This window comes from Chaetura pelagica, unplaced genomic scaffold (assembly GCF_000747805.2).
Source record: "Chaetura pelagica isolate M959 unplaced genomic scaffold, ChaPel_1.0 scaffold117, whole genome shotgun sequence".
In the NCBI taxonomy this organism is placed as follows: domain Eukaryota; kingdom Metazoa; phylum Chordata; class Aves; order Apodiformes; family Apodidae; genus Chaetura; species Chaetura pelagica.
Genome location: NW_009954185.1, coordinates 5,260,855 through 5,281,063, shown reverse-complemented (window position 1 = coordinate 5,281,063; position 20,209 = coordinate 5,260,855). Strand labels below are relative to the sequence as shown.

The window sequence follows — 20,209 nt, the reverse complement described above, 5'->3', positions numbered from 1 at the left end:
TGCTGAAGCACCGGGTCAGCACACCACATTATGACTATTCTTCTCACAGATAATGTCATCTTCAAAGCACTAAAAAGTGTAAGGATTGACATGTACAATTAAAACCATACAGGCACCTCCTCTTCTCCAAGAAAGGCAACTCAGTAAAATTCTGCCATAACAAGCAGTAAAGAGAATATTTTACTTTCAAATCTTCCCTCACCGCGTACCCACATCACAGATAAAAGAAACATAACAGAAAGGAACAAGTTATCAAGCGACATTCCATTAGGGTGTTCACTGTACTTTAAACAAAAATATGGACAAAGATTAAATGGGTTATAGAAGCACATTCAGATTTTACCAGAACAATCTCTAGAATGCTATTTAATCCAGATCTCCATGTTACAGTTGTCCTGTAATCCCATGTAAGAGTCCCCACTTTTTGTTTGGAATATCCATATTTAGAAAGAAGGTTTTATTATGAAACAGAGGTTTAAAAAGCAAAACATAATTATTTTTTTCCAGTGTCCTACATAGATAGTTGAATTATTCATACTTATAGAAGAGCCATGGATTTTGCTTTTTTTAAAATTATACCTATAGTACTTGTAGCTGGTAGTCTACAAAGAGAGACATTGTCAACATATGATAGGACACATGCCCCAAAATACTAGAACTTTGGAGCTCAAACAGGTAGCACAGGAAATTGTTGTGGAACCCTGATGACAATTTTGTTGTTTCAACACTTTGACCTGAATTTCAGCTACTAATGATGGAAGGATAAGAAAGAGAACAGGGATCTGGATTTGAAAGTTAATGGTGATAACATCTTGCAGCTGAAATTGCAGCATGGACTGAGCTGGTATTCCTTCTTGTCCTACAGTGCTAAACCAAAGCAAATAAACAAAAAGATTTCTCATTTACATGGTGATAGGACCATCTGCTACCCTAGTAACAACCTAAAATAAAACCGCCCTTCAGGCACTGCACTGGCCGAGAGCAACACGCACACTGACATCATTCACCCACTGCGAGGACAGAGGCTGCCTTACGTAAGGGCCTGCTGCTTTCTTTCTTTCTTTTTTTTTTCTTTTTTCTTGCTGGCTATGCACTTTGTCAGTGCTCCCAAGGGCTGTTTTATTTTTCAGACTGTGTCTAACCAGAGACAATCTTGTGAGAAAAGTACAAGTCTTTAAGGCTGACGTTGCAATCCAAGCAGAAGTCACACACAGCAAGGATTTTCAAAGCTTCAACTCATTCTAAATGCCACTTACATTCATTTCTGCAGTTTTTCTGCTAAAAGCAAATGAACAACCTCATTTTGCATTCCACTGAACACCTCAAATCCCCTGTACAGTCAACAAACATCTGGAGTCCAAATGAATACAGACTTAATCCCCAAGGCTGGACAGCAAAACAGGCCAGGAACCATCATCCTTGCTACAAAAGTCACCATGGAAATCTTGCAGCAGGTCAATGGAAACCAGGCTGCACTTCACTAATGGTTTTGTAACACAACTCTTATTTTCAGATCAAGTTCTCTTATAATCTTTTGCCCACAGTATTATGCATTATATGCATTAGCATAGCTATAAGTGCAATGACCTAAACTATCCTTATAAAACCTACAGCAAGTAGGTTCACCCATACTCAGTAGCAGGACATTCCTAGGACATTCTTCTAACCAGATTCTTAGCACCCTTCTCTCTCCCAAGAGTCCTTGGAGGAGTTGATGGTACTCAGCTCCTGGGGATTTCAAGCTTTTCCTTCCATTGGGGAAAAAAAAAAGAAAAAAAGAAAAAAAGAAAAAAAAGTAAAAGAAAAAAAAAGGAAAAATGAAAAAAACAAAGAAAGTCAACAACACACACACGTTCTCTTATACACACACCCACACAGAAGGAAAAAAAAAAAAGGCAAGTTGTATGAGGTGCCAGTCTGGAATGAAATGGATTTTTGAACAGACAGTCATATTTGGCACTGTCAGCAAAAGCTTGTGGATGGCCCTTTGTCTCTCTGAGCCTTAAAAGTCCTTTTCACATCATTTAAAAACATCCCCACAAAGTTCAGCTGTGCTGCTTCTGACATTATTTTCACAACGCTGTTGAATGGACTCAATGGAGAGGTTCACTTTCCCCCACCCCAGTTCCACAAAACACTATACATTAAGGACGTATTCCATTTGGCCTTCAAGTAGCATTTTTATGGTCCATGCAGAGCCATGATTATTTTCCCTTTAAAAAGAATCAACAGAAAACAGAACTCTCTGGTGGAGAGCACAGAAATTAAAAAACTACTGGAGCTCCCAAACCAACTTCTATGATCCTCAGGCAGAAGACTGGATTAAAGGGTTCTCACATGGTTCTAGCTGCATTCTCAGTACCCCGCTTTTGTGAAGAAACCAGAGCTGCAGGAATTCCTCCGGCATGGCGTGGAATCCAGAATCGGGCAAGACATTGTCATAGTAATGATGGCTAATAAACTTCCCATGCAGGTCCACCGAGAATGGCCAAAAGCCATAAATTGTCACTTCCTCACACAGACCAAGGGCAGCACTGACTAGGAAAAGTCCTGTGGAAAGCCGCTTGGCATGGATACCTTTGCTCTTCCAGAATTTGCCAATGTCACGCAGGAAATTGGGGTTGGCAAAAAGGACGGCCTGTTTGGCACCAAAATCCTTCAGGGTGTAATAGACACGTAGGGAGGGCCCTGTCCCTGTCTTCATCGAGAAGGCTGGCATGTAGATGTAGCTGTGGTTATACACCTTCACACTGTCCACAAAGGCTTTTCGAGACCACAGCAGATTCTGGAATCTGTGAAACAACATAAAAACAAGGTGGTCACACACAGGTCTTCCCAGTCATTTCAAAACCCAGCTAAAAGCTGCTCTATCCATGCACTATTTACAATTAACCTGCACACCCTTCTCAAGCAAAAAGAAATTCATGCCAAACTTCTGAGAGTCTGACCTTGCATCTCTTCTAAAAATATAAATCTGAATAGACAGTTGAAAACTACCTGCTATTCTTCCAACTCCAAAACCCAAAACGTTTCTGATTTAATCCTTTCAAAAAACCTTAAATGAACGCTGACAGTTTTCCTGAAAATCAATAATTTTTAGTGACATTTTTCTTTCTGTCCAAAAAATCAACTTACATTTTCAGGCAGAGGAATCTTTTAAAAAAATTTTAAGCTCTGTGCTGTTCTTGTTTGCTAAAGGCATACAAAAAAGAATCCAAGCTACATGCTGAACAATCTCTACCAAGAAATATTTTACTGGACACATTGGACTTATGAAACTCATTACACTTGCAAGAATTGTTTTTGTTATACCTGTATAGCTATTTAGGTTGTGCTTCCACAGTAGTTAATTCTCATTCTGGAAAGGAAAGACTCTCAAAGAGCATACTTCCTTGCAAACAAGTACAACAGAAATCAATTGATTGTTTAGGATAAGTGGCACCACAAAAATTCAGTAACAGGAACCAAAGAGTATTCTGAGCTGGTGTTTAAAATGGCCCAATTTACACACTGAGTAGGTTTAAAAGTAGCTGGTTTTTGTAGCAGGCAAGTTACAGGAAAGACTGGTTGGCAGCTGTAAGGAAGGCAATGTATACATACAGATTATTTCTCTAATATAATAGTCTTCTCATCTCTTGATATAAAAACTACATCAGGTTACAATTTATTAAACTGCCAATAACTGCTGGTGTCTATTTTATCCTTGATGTTAGCCTCACACACCACTCCAAACTCAGTATTGTGTTAAGACTATAACCTTTCCTTGCCATATCCTTCTGGATGCACCAAGATGAACGAGACATCTGTCAGGAAATCCAAAGCCATTCAAACACACCAACACCTGCACTGATGTTTGACCTTTCCTGACATCTGACTCTATAAACAAATCACATCTCAGTAAAGTATTAAAGGCCAGCCAGAGCCATGAGTGAAACCCATTACCTAAACCACAAACTTGCAAAGCAACAGGAGCCCTTGCTTTTCTGGGGTGCACACTTCACCGGAAAATATTTTTGCATATGAAATTCACTGTGATTCACTCACAATAATCTGCTTTCTTTTTAGAGTCCATGCAATCTTCAGAACACCAGCAAGCCCTCCCTGCTGCTATGACCAGTAGCTACAGCTTCCAGCATGCAGCCTCATTTTTTTTCTCAGCTTCCAAATGCCCATCTTGCTGTTGTTGCTGCCTGCTCTCTCTCCATATCCTGCAGCTAAGGTAAATATATCATGACTGATTTCATAGGCACGCAGCAGAGGATTAGGATTTTCCTTTCTCTGGTCCAGACAGATTTTTTTAACCAACTTTTTTTAAGCGTTCTGAAGAGATCAATTTTGTGTGAAACAACAGCAAAAAATACACACACAGCAAGATATACAGGTTTAAGTAGGATGCCAGATGACCCCAAGAAGGAACACATGAAATTTCAGCTGAAACAGTTGCCAACAAAAAATACAGCTTTAAATAGCATTAAAATGCCTCATGAACATATGCCAGTTTTTTTTTAAGTCTTTGTTTTGGCATAAAATGTTAAATATTCCTAATATTTTTAAAGACTCGGGTGACATTTTCAACACAAAATATTTGTTCTCCTGATTTGCTACAAGTTTCTTTCAAAATTTCCTTGAAGTAGAATCAGAATAAAGCTGATTTGAAGCAAAGCTCCTGAAATCTGCCTGAGTCTTCATTATTGTGTTGTTCTGCAGATTTGTTCCTACCACCATATATCTGCATGATGCTATTTTCTAACACAGACAAAGCCACTGTCTTCCAAGCAAAAATCAATTAAAACTCAACATACAAAATAAAACAATAAAAGTTATTTAAAGACTTACTGCATTTTACATTATTTTCTGTAGAAACAGACACCAAGACACAGCTTAATACAGAAGGCCAGCCAACACCAAGGTGCCCTGGCAGAAATCCATTGTCTGGCTGTCTGTTCTCATGTGAGCCCTCTTACTCCATTACTATCACACCCTTGACTAAGTGTTCCCCAAACAGGCTTTACCCTCTTCCTAAGGAGCAGCAAGACAATACACCAGATTTTCATGTACTTCCTATTAAATTTGTTCCATTTCTGTCAGAACACATCACTGAGGATAAAAAAAAAACCAAATCCCTAGCTCAATACTGTCAACATTCGCCCAAGTGCTCAGAGCATCAGTATCCAAACCCTGTTCTGATAACCCCATTGCTTATAAAAGGTAGAATAAGACCAGAAGCAGACTTTTGGACTGTTGCTCTCCACATAATTTAGGACACCCACTGGGAGGTGGGAGATGCAGGTTCAAGCTTTCTTTCACAGTGAAGGGAACATGAGCACTCAGCTTGATACAACGTGCTACATCTTGGCTGCAAGGAAGGCAGAGGCAGGTCTTCCATCCCTCCTGGAAGGCAGTTTCCCACTTACAGCTGGTTAATAAACTTCACTTTGGGTGGCAAATAGCTATGGTTATTCTAAAACTGCATTTTTCAGCAAATTTACCATTCACAGAAAACCACTGCACAGTTCTAAACTGAATGCATTAAAAATGCTCAGATACAGTCAGAGAGGGCCAGGGACTGTCTCTGAATACCCATTTGCTATCATTGCTACATTTACATTTCTCCTAGATGACTCTCCCCAAATGCCTTGAAGTAAGGAGAAGTGCATGGTACTGCCATGAGAGCCATGCACAGGAGGGACTTCATGCAAAAGGGACAGTATTTGCCATGTTACTGCAAACTGTCCTTCAGAAATACCACCTCCTAGAAACCCATGCCTCATTCAAATGATCTGATTGCAGTATCAGTGGACATTATGCCCGGTTCAACAGATGGACATTACAAGGGTGGCCTGGAGCCCACGTAGAAGCATAAAATGTGCTGATTGCAGCTGGTTGGAGGGCCAATCAAAAAGCTGCTGTCCATCTTGCACTCATGAGGGGAAATACAAGAAGCAAATGTAATTTTCTGTTCCCCATTTGTAAAAGTAGAAGCCCTGTCCAGCTTTCCGACATCTCATAGGCTGGTTGGAGGGTGAGAAATCTGTGGACAAATCTGGTGAGAGGTGAGAAATCTGTGCATCAGCAAGTTTCTAAAAACAGTACTGGAAGCTCAAGTGTATTTTTATTTAGCTCACGATCCAGATGAGGAGTCCTGCAGGCAGTCCTGTTCCAGTGGTGACTTCAGGGTTCCAAACAGCACCCTTCCCAGCAGACAGCCAGAAGGCTACTCCGTGCCTGACAGAGAGGCCAGGAGGGGTTTTCCTCTGCAACAGACCAGCTCTGTAGTGCACATGTGAGCCTGACAATATGGTTCCTTCCTTCTTGTCCTGGCATGGATGCCACCAGCCTCCAGATGGGCAGAAACAACTTCCTTTGTGCTGATCCTCACCTAGCCTTCTTTAAATGAGAAGCTGCTGGTTCCTAGTTCATGTTTGCCCCTACCTGACGTGCTTTGAACTCTCAGTACTCTCGCTGGCACAGCCCAGAAGCTGTGCAGCCCTTCCCCTGACTCACTGGGCTTCAAAAGAACCCCATCATATGATCCCGCTCCTCGTGCAGGAGTGCGTCTCAGGCAACATTATCTCCCCAGCTCAGCTGTGAGGAAGAAACAGCTGAATGGCTTTCAGGGTTGTCTTACGACCTTCTAACAGTCAACCTCACAAAAATACATGGCAGGTTGCCAGCACTTAGAGATAACTGGAGCTGGAATCTCTAGAGCTCTGAGCAGCACCTGAAGACTATGTGAGCTGCTCAGTAGTTTGCAGTAACGCATCGTGGCAGCTTGACAGCAGCCCAGAGAGGTGACGATGATGGTGAATGCTGGTGAAAGCAGATCATGGCGTGTTCAGCCCAGGCGCTTTGCTTCCACTACTCTCATTAATGGGCAGTGAGCAAATCAAATCATCAGCAACACATCTTTGCTGTCAGGTCCATATGAAGATCAACTTAAAAAACACAACTTTCGACAGGCACGTGTAGGCACAGCTGCACAGATAACAGAAATAATTTCCGTGATACCAGCTGTAGAGTTCTCTCAAATGCTCTGCTCTGCTGTTCCAGAGAGAACAATGTATCCAAGAGAAAAATGCCACAATGCATTTTTATGACAGTACAACCAAAGACTTCAGAGCATTAAGTGTTTTGCTTTTTGTTTTAATCTTTTTTTTTATGTTCTTACTGATGTTCTTTAGCAGATATTCAGGGACAGGACTGCTCTCTGCTGCTAAGAGATGGCTTCCAGTAACCACAAAAAATTTGCTGCAGTGACATTGATCTAACCCGCTTGCAGATAATATGGCAGCATTAATTCTCACATCTTGGTTTCTTTTTGATCTCCCCAGAGAGTCGCAATCTCATGCCTGTGATGATAACCCAGGCACTTACTGTGTTGGCATCTGCAAAGTCACAAGTTCAGCATTCTGGATTAATTGCAAGTTGACTTACTGAACAGAAAAAAAAAAGATTAAGTAATGAGAGGAACAGCTCAGATGACAAAGAAACAGTGTATTATTTTAAAATTAAGACAAATGGAACTCAAGGGAATAGAGCAGAAGACACAAAGACTTATGTATTTGTCCCCATGGCAAAGGATAACCTTAAAAAATTATTTAGATAATTTGATGTCAGAATCAGCCAAGAATGACCTAGCAATGTGCTGCAGCTGTTGGAATATGGTTACAGCTGGGGTCATAAGAAGTCAGCTTGCAACCACACATCTGAACCTCTGCTGCAGTGACAGAGGAGTTTTAGTGCACTCATTTCTCAAAGTGCTTTTATGCTTTCAATCACTCATGCCCTTCCTAATGCCCTGTGCTCTCATTCATATCATATACTTCTTGATTATCTGCCCTTCAGGGCCTGTGCAGCCAATCTTATGAAAACACAGCCTCTGCTTGAATTAACAGCATGCTAGTTTCCAGCACACTCACTCTCCACAAAGGCACTTTTGGAATGTATTAGGTGCAAGATAGACTATTCTACCTGTCTGTACAGGGAGCCAGAAACTAGCACTTAACAAGTACTGTAAATTGACCCCCCCTGGCCCCCAGCTTCCCCAGGCCACTGTTTACTTAGCCTACAGATAGTTACCTGATTTAGGATTCAATTATAATCCCATTGAAGTCTATGACAAGACTAACTCTGATCTCACTGAATGCATGCTTGGAGCCCCAGGCAAAAAAAATTCAGGCCTGAAATGCACTTCAGAGTGATTATAAAAGGTATGAAGTATCAAGAGCAATCATAAAGACTGATCATGAAACCAATAAAACTACAAATGCCATCATTATCCATCAATGTAGAAGGCCTTCCTGCCTGTGGTAGATCCAAGAGCTTTTTCTCCTCTCCTTACTGCAGGCCCCTCCACAGGAGCCACAGTCACTAGTTAAGAGCTCATGGCATGGATGGGGTGATGCTACTCCCATATTTTCCTTCCCCTTTGTTCTCCTGCATTTCCACTTGACGGTCCTTTATGGACCCAAAGACAGGAAATCTTCCACTCAAACTCTCAGCCGAGACACTCCCTCCTCTCAGGACTTCACTGACTCCAAAATTCACTTCAGCATTTTCCTAGGCACAGCTTGCTGAGACCCTATGCTGCCTCTTCTTTCTTATGGATGGGGGCCTTCCAAACTCAAGAACTTGTCTGTTCCTATTGTTTCTGGTACCAAAGGTTAAAGGAAAAAAAAAATAATCAATCAGCCTAATTCTCCTTTTTATACACCTTTTCAGTGGCCTTTTACTGGCCAGGAATTCTGGTTACTCTACTCCCACCATCAGTTCCAAAGACTAAAAACTAAGGAAACACACTCTTTACACAGTGATTTTCGACTACATTCTTCTCTGCCAGTCTGTTTCTTAATAACACACTGTCCTTAGTACATGACCTTCAAGATAATTCGATGCATTCAAAGTCCACTGACATTGCAGAGGTAGGCTCTAATCCTCATGAAGAGGCAGGCTCCCCTTCTGACTGATATCAGTGTTAACCATGGGTTTTTTTAAAACTTGCACCCCTTAGTGGTCTTATGTTGCCACCCTGGAAATACTATATATAGTGCTGAGGGAAAGCTGACTCTCTGTTTTTCAATGGAATACAGAGCTATCCTATGCACCAAGGCAATGAAACATTAAAATCAGTGCTCACTGGTATTTTGGGACTGTGTGTGATCCTTATTCTGCCAGCTCAAATTAGAATGTGCTTTTAATAGCTACTCTTTCCAAAACCAGTAGAGCTAAACATCAACCCCTTCTGTTATCTGACAGCTTGAATCTTGGTTTTCTAAAGATGAGCTGTTCATTTTAGTTTGACTCTTTGAAGATTGTGGCTGCTGAAGTCACACACAAGTGGAAAGAATATAAATGGATAGCCAGAATAGCATGTCTGTAAACTACTTGTATTTTCAAATGACATTGTTATCTAGTGTTTCTAAATCTTCTGAATACTTCATAGCTCTTACAGCTGACAGTCTGGAGGATGAGAAAAGAGAGAACCAATGAAATTGGCTAGACTGCATGCCAGAGTCAGCCTGTGAGAAGAAACAACCAGACCACACATTTTATCAGGTTTTAATGGGAAAAAGCATTGCAACAAAGCACAGATAGAGTCCTCAAGAGATTAACCTTTGATTAACATGGGTTCCCTAAGGCAGTCTGCCCGGTCTTTGGGACAGCAACCAAACAAGAATAGAACAGTGGAGCATCTCCTGTACATCTGGGTCTTTTACCCAACTCCTGTCCAGACACAAGTCTCTGTAGATCAGTGCCTGCAATAGCACTGCAGCAACCACAAAGCTAATAGCATTATGCTTTCCTCTCTGTACCTGCTGGCCTTACATGCTTTGTAACCCAAACATAAAGCATACTAAATGTTTGCAGCCATAGAAGACCTATTCACAGCTGAGTACACTTTCTGGCTGGTATACCTGACTGCTTGCTAAGTCTTTCCAGTTTTCTCTTTAACATCATGACCTCCTTAGCATATTAATCATTTGCAAGTGTCAGCGAAGGTGACATTCAACTATATCTTCCCTTCAGCCCTACAGAGCTCTTTCCAAAGAGAACTAGATTGAGAAAATAGCAGTTTGAATGCAAAGTATCTTCCTTTTAAAGATGGTCTGTGCTGCAAAAAGTGTAGACTGAAGAGAAATTATTTAAAATAATAGATAGCTCAACAAACATTATGACAATTGCAACAAGGATAGGCTCTTTTTAAAGTATATGTACCATTTTTAAACTATAGCTCATCTTTCACTGGTGGTATTTGAGAACAGATCCCTATTAAATAACACTGTAAACTAAAAGCTTGATAATAAAAACAGTTGTTCAGAGCCCACAGGAATCTCTGGTGAATCTACAATATTTTAAATGGGGTGAAATCAATTCGCATAACTCCAAAATATACAAAAGAATATATTTTTCCTCTACTAGCCACTCCCCCTGGGCATGCTCACCTGTTCTGGCAAGCATAGGACGATAAGCATTGTGATTGAAAAATTAATTAGTGCCCACCTGAGTGGGCACAAGAGGTGATAAATTGCTCTGGAGGAGTTAGATCAGCAGAGGCCAAACACAAGACTAAAAAGATGGAAAAAGAGAAAGAAGTGGCAGTTAACAGATGAGAAGTCCCTTCCAGTCCTTGGCTTAAGAGTCCAGGCCACCAGCAAAATCCCTGGAAACAAACCAGGAAAATTCAAGCAAGCCCACGGACTGCAGCTGTAGACCTTGAAGTTGCTACCATCAGTGAGCTTTCAGAACATCCCATCTGAAGAAAAACACTTTACTTTCATCTAGTATCAATTTACAGTAATATTTCTCAGCAGTTCTGGTGCTGTTCAGTTATGCCTAGAAGTGTTGGTAGATGCTTCTCAAGGCTTCTAACAGTGTTAGAGACGTGTTGATTTGCTGCACACTAGATCTTTGAAAGAGTCCACCCATCATTCTGCAATTCATGCAGAGACACATAGAGAAGATTAAGAATATGACAGGTCTATTTTAAACTCTTTGCACATCCCAGTATTTTCAGCTCAGAAGATTTCCTGATAGTGGTGCAGGTTGTCAATGTGGAAACCACAATGAATCTTACTTCCAAATATTTGCCTGATCTCTTCTTCTCTGCATCCTTCTAATAAATTATTTTACTAATACCTTCCCTGTTAAGTCATTATTGTCTTGATCCCTTTGTCAAAAGCTTTTTAAAAATTCAAATAGACTTTTTCTACTGGATGAAAACTACCATTATCCACATGCTTCTAATCAAAGAACTCCAGAAGTTTTACAAGGTAAAATTTCCCTTTGACTAAACAGTGCTGACACTAGCACATGCATTTATCCAGAGATCTCTAGTGTTATAATATAGTCTCTACCAATCAGCTGGTAGAGATGTCAGGCTTAAAGACCTACTTAAACTATTTTAAATTAATTATTTTTAAACATTGATCCCATTTTTAACACCGATCCCATTTTAACACCTTCCAGTTTTCAGCTACTTATGTAGTTTAAGTGGGGACGTCCACACTGCTGTTCTTCAGCACTCATGGGTGAGTCCAGTCCTGCTAATACATTTCCATTCATCCTGTATGTGTACCATAAATTCTCTAGTAATTACTTCAGTTTCAACCTACTGAGTCTCCCCATGGGCACAGGGAATGCCCTCAGCTTCTTCCACAGTCAACACAGGTGCACATAATTCACACAGGTCTCCCTGTGTCTTCCCTGAGCACTTATTTTATACCAGGTCATCAATGGACCATGCGCACATGGCAGGTGGAAAGTGGGGTGCAGCTGGTTTGTGTCCTTTTTTTGCACTGTTGCTGGAAAAAGGACATAGAGGTTTTTATTCCTCTGGTTAATTTTGGAAACTTTTTCTGTCTGCTGCATAGATAAAAAAAATAATCAGCCAGTTCATCACAAACAGTTTCCTTTGGGAAAGACTTCAGCTTTTGGAAGTATGTTTTCTGTTTCCATTAATCCTTTTTCTTTGCCCTTTAGTGATGTCAACTTCCTTTTACTTTTTCTTAAGGCTTGATAGATGCTTCCAGCATTGTGCTTCCAGTTTGATACCCTTAGGAGAGTCCACTAATAATCCAGGTACATTTTTCAAGATATATGCTGTTTAATGCTGAGAATGCCCCTTAAACTACTTCTCAACATGATTAAGCTGCCAAGGTTTCTCCTTAACTGTTAGTACAGCCTGTACTCAATTTAAATTGCTATAGCTAGAACATTCTCAACCAGAAAAAAAAAAAAAATTCAATGTACAGATACCTGGAGCTTTTGCTAATCTTTTCCACTGTTTTAATACCTGTGAAAGTACTTGAGTTCCTTCACCTTTTTTCCCCCATTAACTTCATTCAAACGAGCTACAGGGTAAAATTATAAAATAACATATTTTTTTTTCTTTCTTATATAGCAGGAAATAAATGCTATTTGCTTGGAAAAAATATCACTTTTGAAAGATAGTGCATGTCACTTGGATATTACTTTATATCTCTCTGCATACTGGCTGAGGCAAGTGGAGCAAAACATTCAATTCATTCTATTTCTCATAGTTTCCAAATGGCAGGGAAAGGTCAATGGCATTGATCCTAAATCATACAAGAGTGGCTTAGTAGTTGCTGTTCTTCCCATGTCACACACCTAGCAGTGCTATGCCTCTTGTTTTATATAATACACCATAACTCAGATGTGTCCCCAGCATCTCACACTCTGAAATACCAGGCAAGAAAAGCTTTATCTCTTTTGCTCCCTATCTTAGGGATCAGTCAGTAACAACAAATTGTCAGATTTGGATGCAGCTTAACTCCAGAAGACAACATTGGCAGGATATTCACCTGGGCAATGCAATCTCAGATAACACCAATGACTAAAGAAGGTTCTTTCAATCCCTCTTCTTATAGCTAATTTTACTGGACATACACTACTCATTAAGTCACAAAGGAAGACAAGAAGAGTGTGACCATCTAAACCCGGCCTTCAGGCTCCCTCTGTTACACAAACCAGCCCAGTATCAGCAGATGACACTGATAGCACCAGCCCAGCATGCCCCTTTGCTGATGACTAGGACTGCATCCTACTAGAGGAGTGACAGAGGTTTATGTCCCTTCACACAGAAAAGGGCCTACCACAGCTTCAGTGACTGAGGTGACTACATGCCTCTTGTAAAATATGGCACCTGCCTTAGCCAGTTTTCTGAACTGAGCTTTATGCTGTTCAGCTGAAACTACTCAGCCTGGTTTTGTAAGTTGCTTGGGGACAACTTAAACTAGATAATCTGTAAGTTTTAGTTAGGAAAAAAAAAAAAAAAAGATACATTCACCCCTAAGTTTATTTCTTTTTATTTGACTCAGGTCTTTGCACAAATTCCCTCGATTAAGGTGCCAAAGCATTAGTGCAACAGGAGCTAGCCGGAGGTGACCTACTTGCATTGCATGGGCTGTGGAGATGGTGAGGACCTTCCCAAAAGGTGTTGTATGTGGAACTACAGTCAAACTATGAACTCCTGGGTTTGTACTCTTTTTGAGCTACCTTTTCTCTCCAAAACGCAAAAATTGTCAGCTTCTATAGATGTTCACATTCAAATGACAAAGGAAAGCAACTGCCATCTCCTATGGAATTAAGAAGATTTCTTTCGCATTGAGACAGCACAAAAAATAAGCTCTTTTTCTTTAATGTCCAGAGTAATTAACACTGAATTACAGTAAAAAGGACTTCCAACAATCACATTAATACTAAATAACTTCCTCATGCTTTACACGATTACAATAAACTCCAAAGATGTGAACACAGATTAAGCCATTATTTCAAAGTATTACTGAATAATAAAACAGGAACAAAAGCTACCATTAGTGGCTTCTCTTCCTGAAGAAAAATCTACCTGAAAAAAACCCGTAGATTTTGACCTAGCAAACAGACCAAAGGGTATTCTGGAGTGAGGAGAAGGGTGTGGTCTGGAGTCTGCAGCACAACTGAAAGACAGGAAAACAGAATACCTTAAGGGCATCCGTTTGATAAGGACAAGGTATTTCTCAGATAAGACCAGATTGTAGGTTTGAAAGTAGCTGTAAATGTCATAGCTGTAAGCAGCTCTGAAGAACCTGAGGCTGACCATGAATCACACAGGACAAACAACAGCCATGGCCATAAAATCCTCCTTGAGCAAGTGGTTACACACTCAGAAGATTTCAAAATGCCAGGTTGATCATTCAGGGATCAATTGCTTTGGTTGCCAGACCTTTATGACCCTAGCAGCTCAGAACACATATTCTCAAAGCAAGTAATCAAGCAGTAACAGTGGTGGAAATTTGTCCTTTTGTTCTACCAAAGGAGGCCAGAATATTTTGTATGGTTACATATAACACTTGTAACTTATTGCTGAAGTTTTTATCCAAAGGCTTTATCCAGATGCTGATTTGGAAAACAAAGATATTCTTAACAAGCAACATATATTTATCTGAATTTGTCTCTAGGCCAAAATTGCCTTTACCTAATCTGCTAGTCTAACAAGCCACAGTGACAGTGATACTTTGCTTTGCTAAGCTAGAGTCAGGAAACTGACACGTTCCAGCAAATTTAGCACTTTGCTTGTAATATCAAATCCTCTACAGACTGTTCCTGCACATTATAAAAGTGAGACCATTTCTTCCACCTCCCCCCACATTTGCATTTTTTTTTCTGTTAAAAAGAACACCTGGGGAATGCTGCATTAAAAAAAAAAAATCTAATATACCTTGAAATGAAGTAGAAAAATGATCATTAAAGTCCTGTCTTGATGATTTAAATTGACACAATTCCACTGATATCAACAGATTCACACTAACTTTCACCAACTGAGTATTTAGGTCAGTCTTCATGATACCATGTGCCAGATACTTAAAGTTTCAGAAACCACCAGTACACTGCATTATTCAAGAAGCACACTGGGAACATACGACTAAAGACAATGATATTATATGGATGAGCAAAGTTTTAGAGATGATTCATTCAGCATAATCATTTGCATTCCTGAACCTTGGATGTTTAATGTACCAGGAGAAATGAGAGATGGCAGCAACTGTTCTGGAGCATGAAGTAAGAAAAACCAAATGAAGCACAGTGTCCTGATGCTCTGGCAGGAGAGTCCTGTGTGTTCTGTTCCAGCAGCTATACCCAGTTCCATTTCCAGCTTAATAGACCTAAAAGTGTGGAGTCAAAAGCATAAACAGTTTGCACGAGGCCACACTACTATGCCAAATGAATTTTTTTTCAGAAAGGCAGCCAGCAAAAAATAGCTTAGCCAATACATACCAGCTAGTTCTCTGATTTATGTTTCTTGATGCCATTCTCTGCAGTCCCTAGTGCTGGAGTAGTAGGTACCCATAGGGCAAATGCACAACCTAGTTCAGGTTCAGTATATCAACCACCAGGTCTCTCGGGATAGCCCAGCAGTGGTATCTTTTTCAGCACAACCAATTGTTTGTGAGCAACTCATTTGTATGTAGCAACATGTACAAATTTCCCCAACAAACCTGGGAGCAAAGACACAGATACAAAGGACTGGGAGGATCACCTGGGTTTATAATTTCTGCTGTGGCTGGGTTAGGGACATGCTGCAGATGTTCTGGCAGAGCTGAGATGCCAGAAGGAAATCCAGGGAGGAACAGGGAAGACATGGAGCAAAGAGCTTGCTGGCCATCCTGCAGTGTCCACACTGTAAAAGATGTGGACTTCTTTTGGAGCTTCCACCAGCCCTGAAATGCTTCATAATGTCCTGCAACTAATATAAAATCTGTGATGGATGCTCCAACTGTCAGTCACTCTCAAAAAAACCCAAACAAAAACAAAAAAAAAACCCTCTCAGAACTCAGGGACATCACCAGTGTCCTCTTGCCTCTAAACTACAATGATCTTACGGAGCCATCTGTGACTTATACTGCAAAATCTATGAGCAGACCCACAGTTCACACTGGTGACATGGAGAAAAAAGTTCTTGTTCAGCCCAGATGCAGAGATCAGTTTTCTCCCAACACTTTCTTTAAACTATTTCTCCTTTCCAGCTCAGGACACCCAAGCTCCAGCTCTCAGACTCCACCCAACATTATTCCAAACTCAGCTGTCTCAGTTTCTAACACTTGGTGGTTCAGATCTTCACTGTGTGAGCCTTGTTCTGTCTTACCCATGAGAACATCAAGAAACCGTGCAAGTATCTGTTCTCAGGATGACAGTTTTCTACAGGCATACATCCTAACTGCTGGGGACAAAGAGCTATAATAGTGTTGAGAAATTTATTGTCCCTGTTAAATTAAAAAGTACTTCAAAGCCAGAAGAAGTGCTGGTTTCCCAGTTACTCACATAGCTTAATGATATTAACTTCAGCCCTGCTCCAGGTGCTCCAGCTAGTTCTCTCCAAGACAAATATGCTATGGGGATTCAATCAACATCCTTGTAAGCCAGTCTATGCTGCTCAGCTCTGGAGCCATGGATTGGTCCCTAGCCCTCTCTATTTACTGGTGTAGCTATGTCTCTACCACACATGAGGTGAGGCAAGTACACCAGTGCAGTGCAAGAGAGATGAGGACCATGCCACATTTTGCCATTGTCACATGCCACCTGTGGGACTATAACTGGGAGCCCTGGGCAGCACAGGGAGGCAGCCAGCAGACCTGTCTTCAGGCTGCATAGTTTTACTAGCAAGGAACATCCAGTGTGTGTCTTAGTGATGTCTATAGGCCAGCCTGGGATCTTCCCAGGGAACTAAAAGCAAAGCCCTGAACACTTTGCTGCTGCAAGTCCCCATGCTGGCAAAAGGTTGATGATCACACATGGGGTACAGCACAGACATGGGCTTACTGAGCTGAGGCTGCCAAGGACAGTGCATTGCTTTCCTGCCAGGCTCACATCTGAAACTGGGAGTAAACTTCATGCTCCAGATATTGCTTGCAGGAAACAAAACAGGGCAAGGTTGGGCAGGCTGCAGAAGGGCACAGCACTGGTCTTGCTGAGGCTGAACCACAGAGTTATCTCAGGGAAGAAGGACCCAAGGAAGGACAGTAAGTAAGCGAAGAATCCCAGCAATGTATTCCCCACTTTAGCAGGAGGATACAGAGTACTGTGTAATACCCTTCACAGCACGATCTGTGCACTGTCAACAGTTCTTTAGTTTTACATTTATGCTGAGTATGCTGCAATCTACTTCCACATGCTTTCAACTCCCATAAATGTACAATCTCGCACTTAAAATATCTAGCTTGTCACCTTCCCAAATTTCATTTCCTTTGGGAAAATTCCTGCAAGATTCAAGTAGCTATTTTCTGATTTGGTGCCCTGAATGATAAAAAAACCCTCAACTTTCTTCCACAACAACACTCTGAAACTTCACAGCATGACATATTTTCTAATATAAATGTGATAGATTAGCAGCCCCTAGCAGCTCTACATAGAAACTTGATTTAAAAAACCCAAAACTTTGTTGTGTTTGAAAAGCAATAATGATAAAGAATAAAATTACAGGATCACAATACTCAAACTCACAATCTCATAATTTAAAAGTTACATTACCAATTTTGTACTTCTAAATATACAGAAATATTTTAAATAAAGCTCACAGATACCTTAAATATAACTTGTATTAGAAGGCTCCCTGTTTATATTTCTTTAACATCAGCCTTGAGCACTCACAGCTAAACCATAACTTACTACAAAATCCAGTACATAGGAACAGCTTATTGCAGCCATAATGGAATAAGTTACTTTCTCATTTTCTTTCCACAAATCCTGATATTTCAGTGGCATGAAACTTAAAAGTGTCTGCACTATACTAGTATAGCAGCTAGTATACTAGGAAAATTCTCCTTGCGACCCACATGCCAGAACTGGCTACACAGTTAAATAAACACCATTCAGTCTATTTTTCTGTCATCCTGTAGACTCGGAGTCACGTGAAACTACTATTATTTTTTCCATTGCTACTAAAATAAAACAGAGATTCAAATTCTACTGTGAAATTATTTTGGGGAAATTCTTCCATGTGAACTGCATTACTCTTTGCCCAGTTAAATTGCACTAAACTTACTAACAGCTTGATTTTCTCCATCATGTTCCATCTTTCAGAAGTACCATTTGGTTCCTTCTCAGAGCAACGACAGCATTTGGCAAGTTTCCGTTTCCTCCTCCAACAAAACAGCTATTGTGGAAAAATGATGAAGCAGAGATGAAAAATTCCAGTGGATCAGCTTTAACCTTTCAAAGTGCTCCATGAGTTTTTTAAAAATCACCATGTTTTCACTATTTACTCTTTCAAATCAGAAATTTAAAAAGAATCACTGCTAGAGAAAAAAGAGAGGAAGTAGGGACTAGAAATAAAGCATTAGTGTGTCATCTCTCTCATTTAACTAACAACTCCATAGAAGTCCTTGTCTGTAATACTTTCCAGACCAGATGGCAGAAAACTGCCATGAAAAACTGATTAGAACAAAACTTCCTCAAAAAGAATATGACTGAACTTCATACAAAAGTAGTTTGTGCCAGCTGCTAGGCTATCTGAATGCAGAAGACAGGACTACTTTTATCATGCAGCTTTTCCTCTAAAGCTACATATGATAGAGAAATTCATCTTTAAGTTTGAATGTGTCTAACCTAGCTGGGGATATTAATGTGGGAGGGACTATTATTCCTCTACTTTTACAGATCAGTGCATTCTCTTGTAAAGACAAGTCAGACAAGTTTAGGTAACAAGAAATCCACCATGGTTTATCAGTTTTAACCAATACAAGCATGAAGAGAAATCAGTTTGTTATTATTTTAATTACCCTCCTTAGGGAAGAAAAAGAAAAATTTTTAGGAAGCTAAGAAAGACACAGACTAAGCTGAGTTTTCTTATGTCTTACAAAACATCAGCTCAGTTTTTTAGTAAGGATTGTGCCCACCTCCATTTTGGCTGCCTCTATCTGAGCTCAGCTGAAATACCAGAAGAGGACAAAAACAAGATTGCCAACACTTTTAAGTCACTTGCCATGTGCTGGAGACTGCAGAATGCTTTCCCCAAAGGATTTTTCAATTTCCTACTGTGCTGAAGCAGTGAAAGAGTTTAATGAGCCAAGACAGGAGACAAAATCTGAAAGACAGGGTGAAGTACCTACAAATGCCACCTGGACTTGGTACTAAATCTAGATGGGTTCATCAAGGCAGAGAAAAAACTGAGGGTCCTGGAGGCTAGCTTGAGTGGCAAATACAAAAGGAAAAAATCATTGTTAAGTTTATGTTCAGAGGTATGGGAAGGGATTTTTGTTCTTGGTAGTAAGCACTGATTTCTGGCACACAGTTCCCTTAACATTCTTTCCCCTCACACTAGTCTTTAGGACATTTGTGTTTAGACCTTTGGTTATCTTAGGCAGCATAAAATATAATTTCCTCTTTCTACTCCAATCTACTATTTCCAGCTGCTACCTCTTTTTTTTTCTGGTGTTGTTGGAACAGTTGCACAAATCTTTCTACCCTGCCTATCTCCTTTAACATACATCCATCTGGTTCTTATCTACTCCTTCACTACATACTTCAAAACCCAGTTTTATAAAAGCTTCTTCTTTAAAGTTTATATAAAGAAAAGATGCTACCCAGTTCTATTCTTTTTAAAATTGCTTTTTAGTTCCAGACAAGTTGGAGGGGAAATAGGAAATGGAAGGAGGCTTTCTCCATCTTTAAGGCTATTTGGTCAAGTATATTTTCAATAAATAAAAAATGAATACATAAATATTTAAAAATATTTTCAAAGGGGTGGAAATAAAAAGAGAAATCACTAACAAGAACATACAGGGACATAAACCTGACCAACCAATGCTAAAGGAGGCAGAGAGGAGAACCAAACCTGGTCAGTTAGAATAATTGATGAGGGCATGAGGAAGTGTGAGAACCTGCAACCAGGAAGCAGCAGCCACATTCCTTCAGCCTGGGCAGAGACCCTGGGACCCCTGGGCCCCAGACTGGGCTCCAGCATCCACAGCAGGAGGGTCCTGGCTGGGGCTGTGGAAGGAAGCAGCTGCTCCTAACAGACTTCAACAGGAAAAAAAAAAATAAAATACTGCCTTGTAAAGAAAAAGCAAAAATTTCTTTTATTCTTACTCATACCAATAGAAAATGTTCTCTTTGAATTTGTCATTCTGCAAGTCATGCTTGAGATCCAGAGATGGATTTTATGTTCTGCAATTCAAAATCTTTTCCTGACCTAAGATCTCCTGACTGTCATCCT

General features: G+C 40.3%; 1 protein-coding gene across 1 annotated transcript in view; it reads right to left on the bottom strand.

Moving 5' to 3' along the window:
* Window positions 1-2,086: 2,086 nt before the first annotated feature.
* Window positions 2,087-20,209, bottom strand: part of ST8SIA1 (ST8 alpha-N-acetyl-neuraminide alpha-2,8-sialyltransferase 1) — an 86,645-nt gene continuing 68,522 nt past the window's right edge. The window contains exon 4 of the mRNA XM_010002955.1: window positions 2,087-2,792. Coding sequence (XP_010001257.1) covers window positions 2,306-2,792 — 487 coding nt within the window. The 3' untranslated portion in view covers window positions 2,087-2,305. The remainder of the gene's footprint in view (window positions 2,793-20,209) is intronic.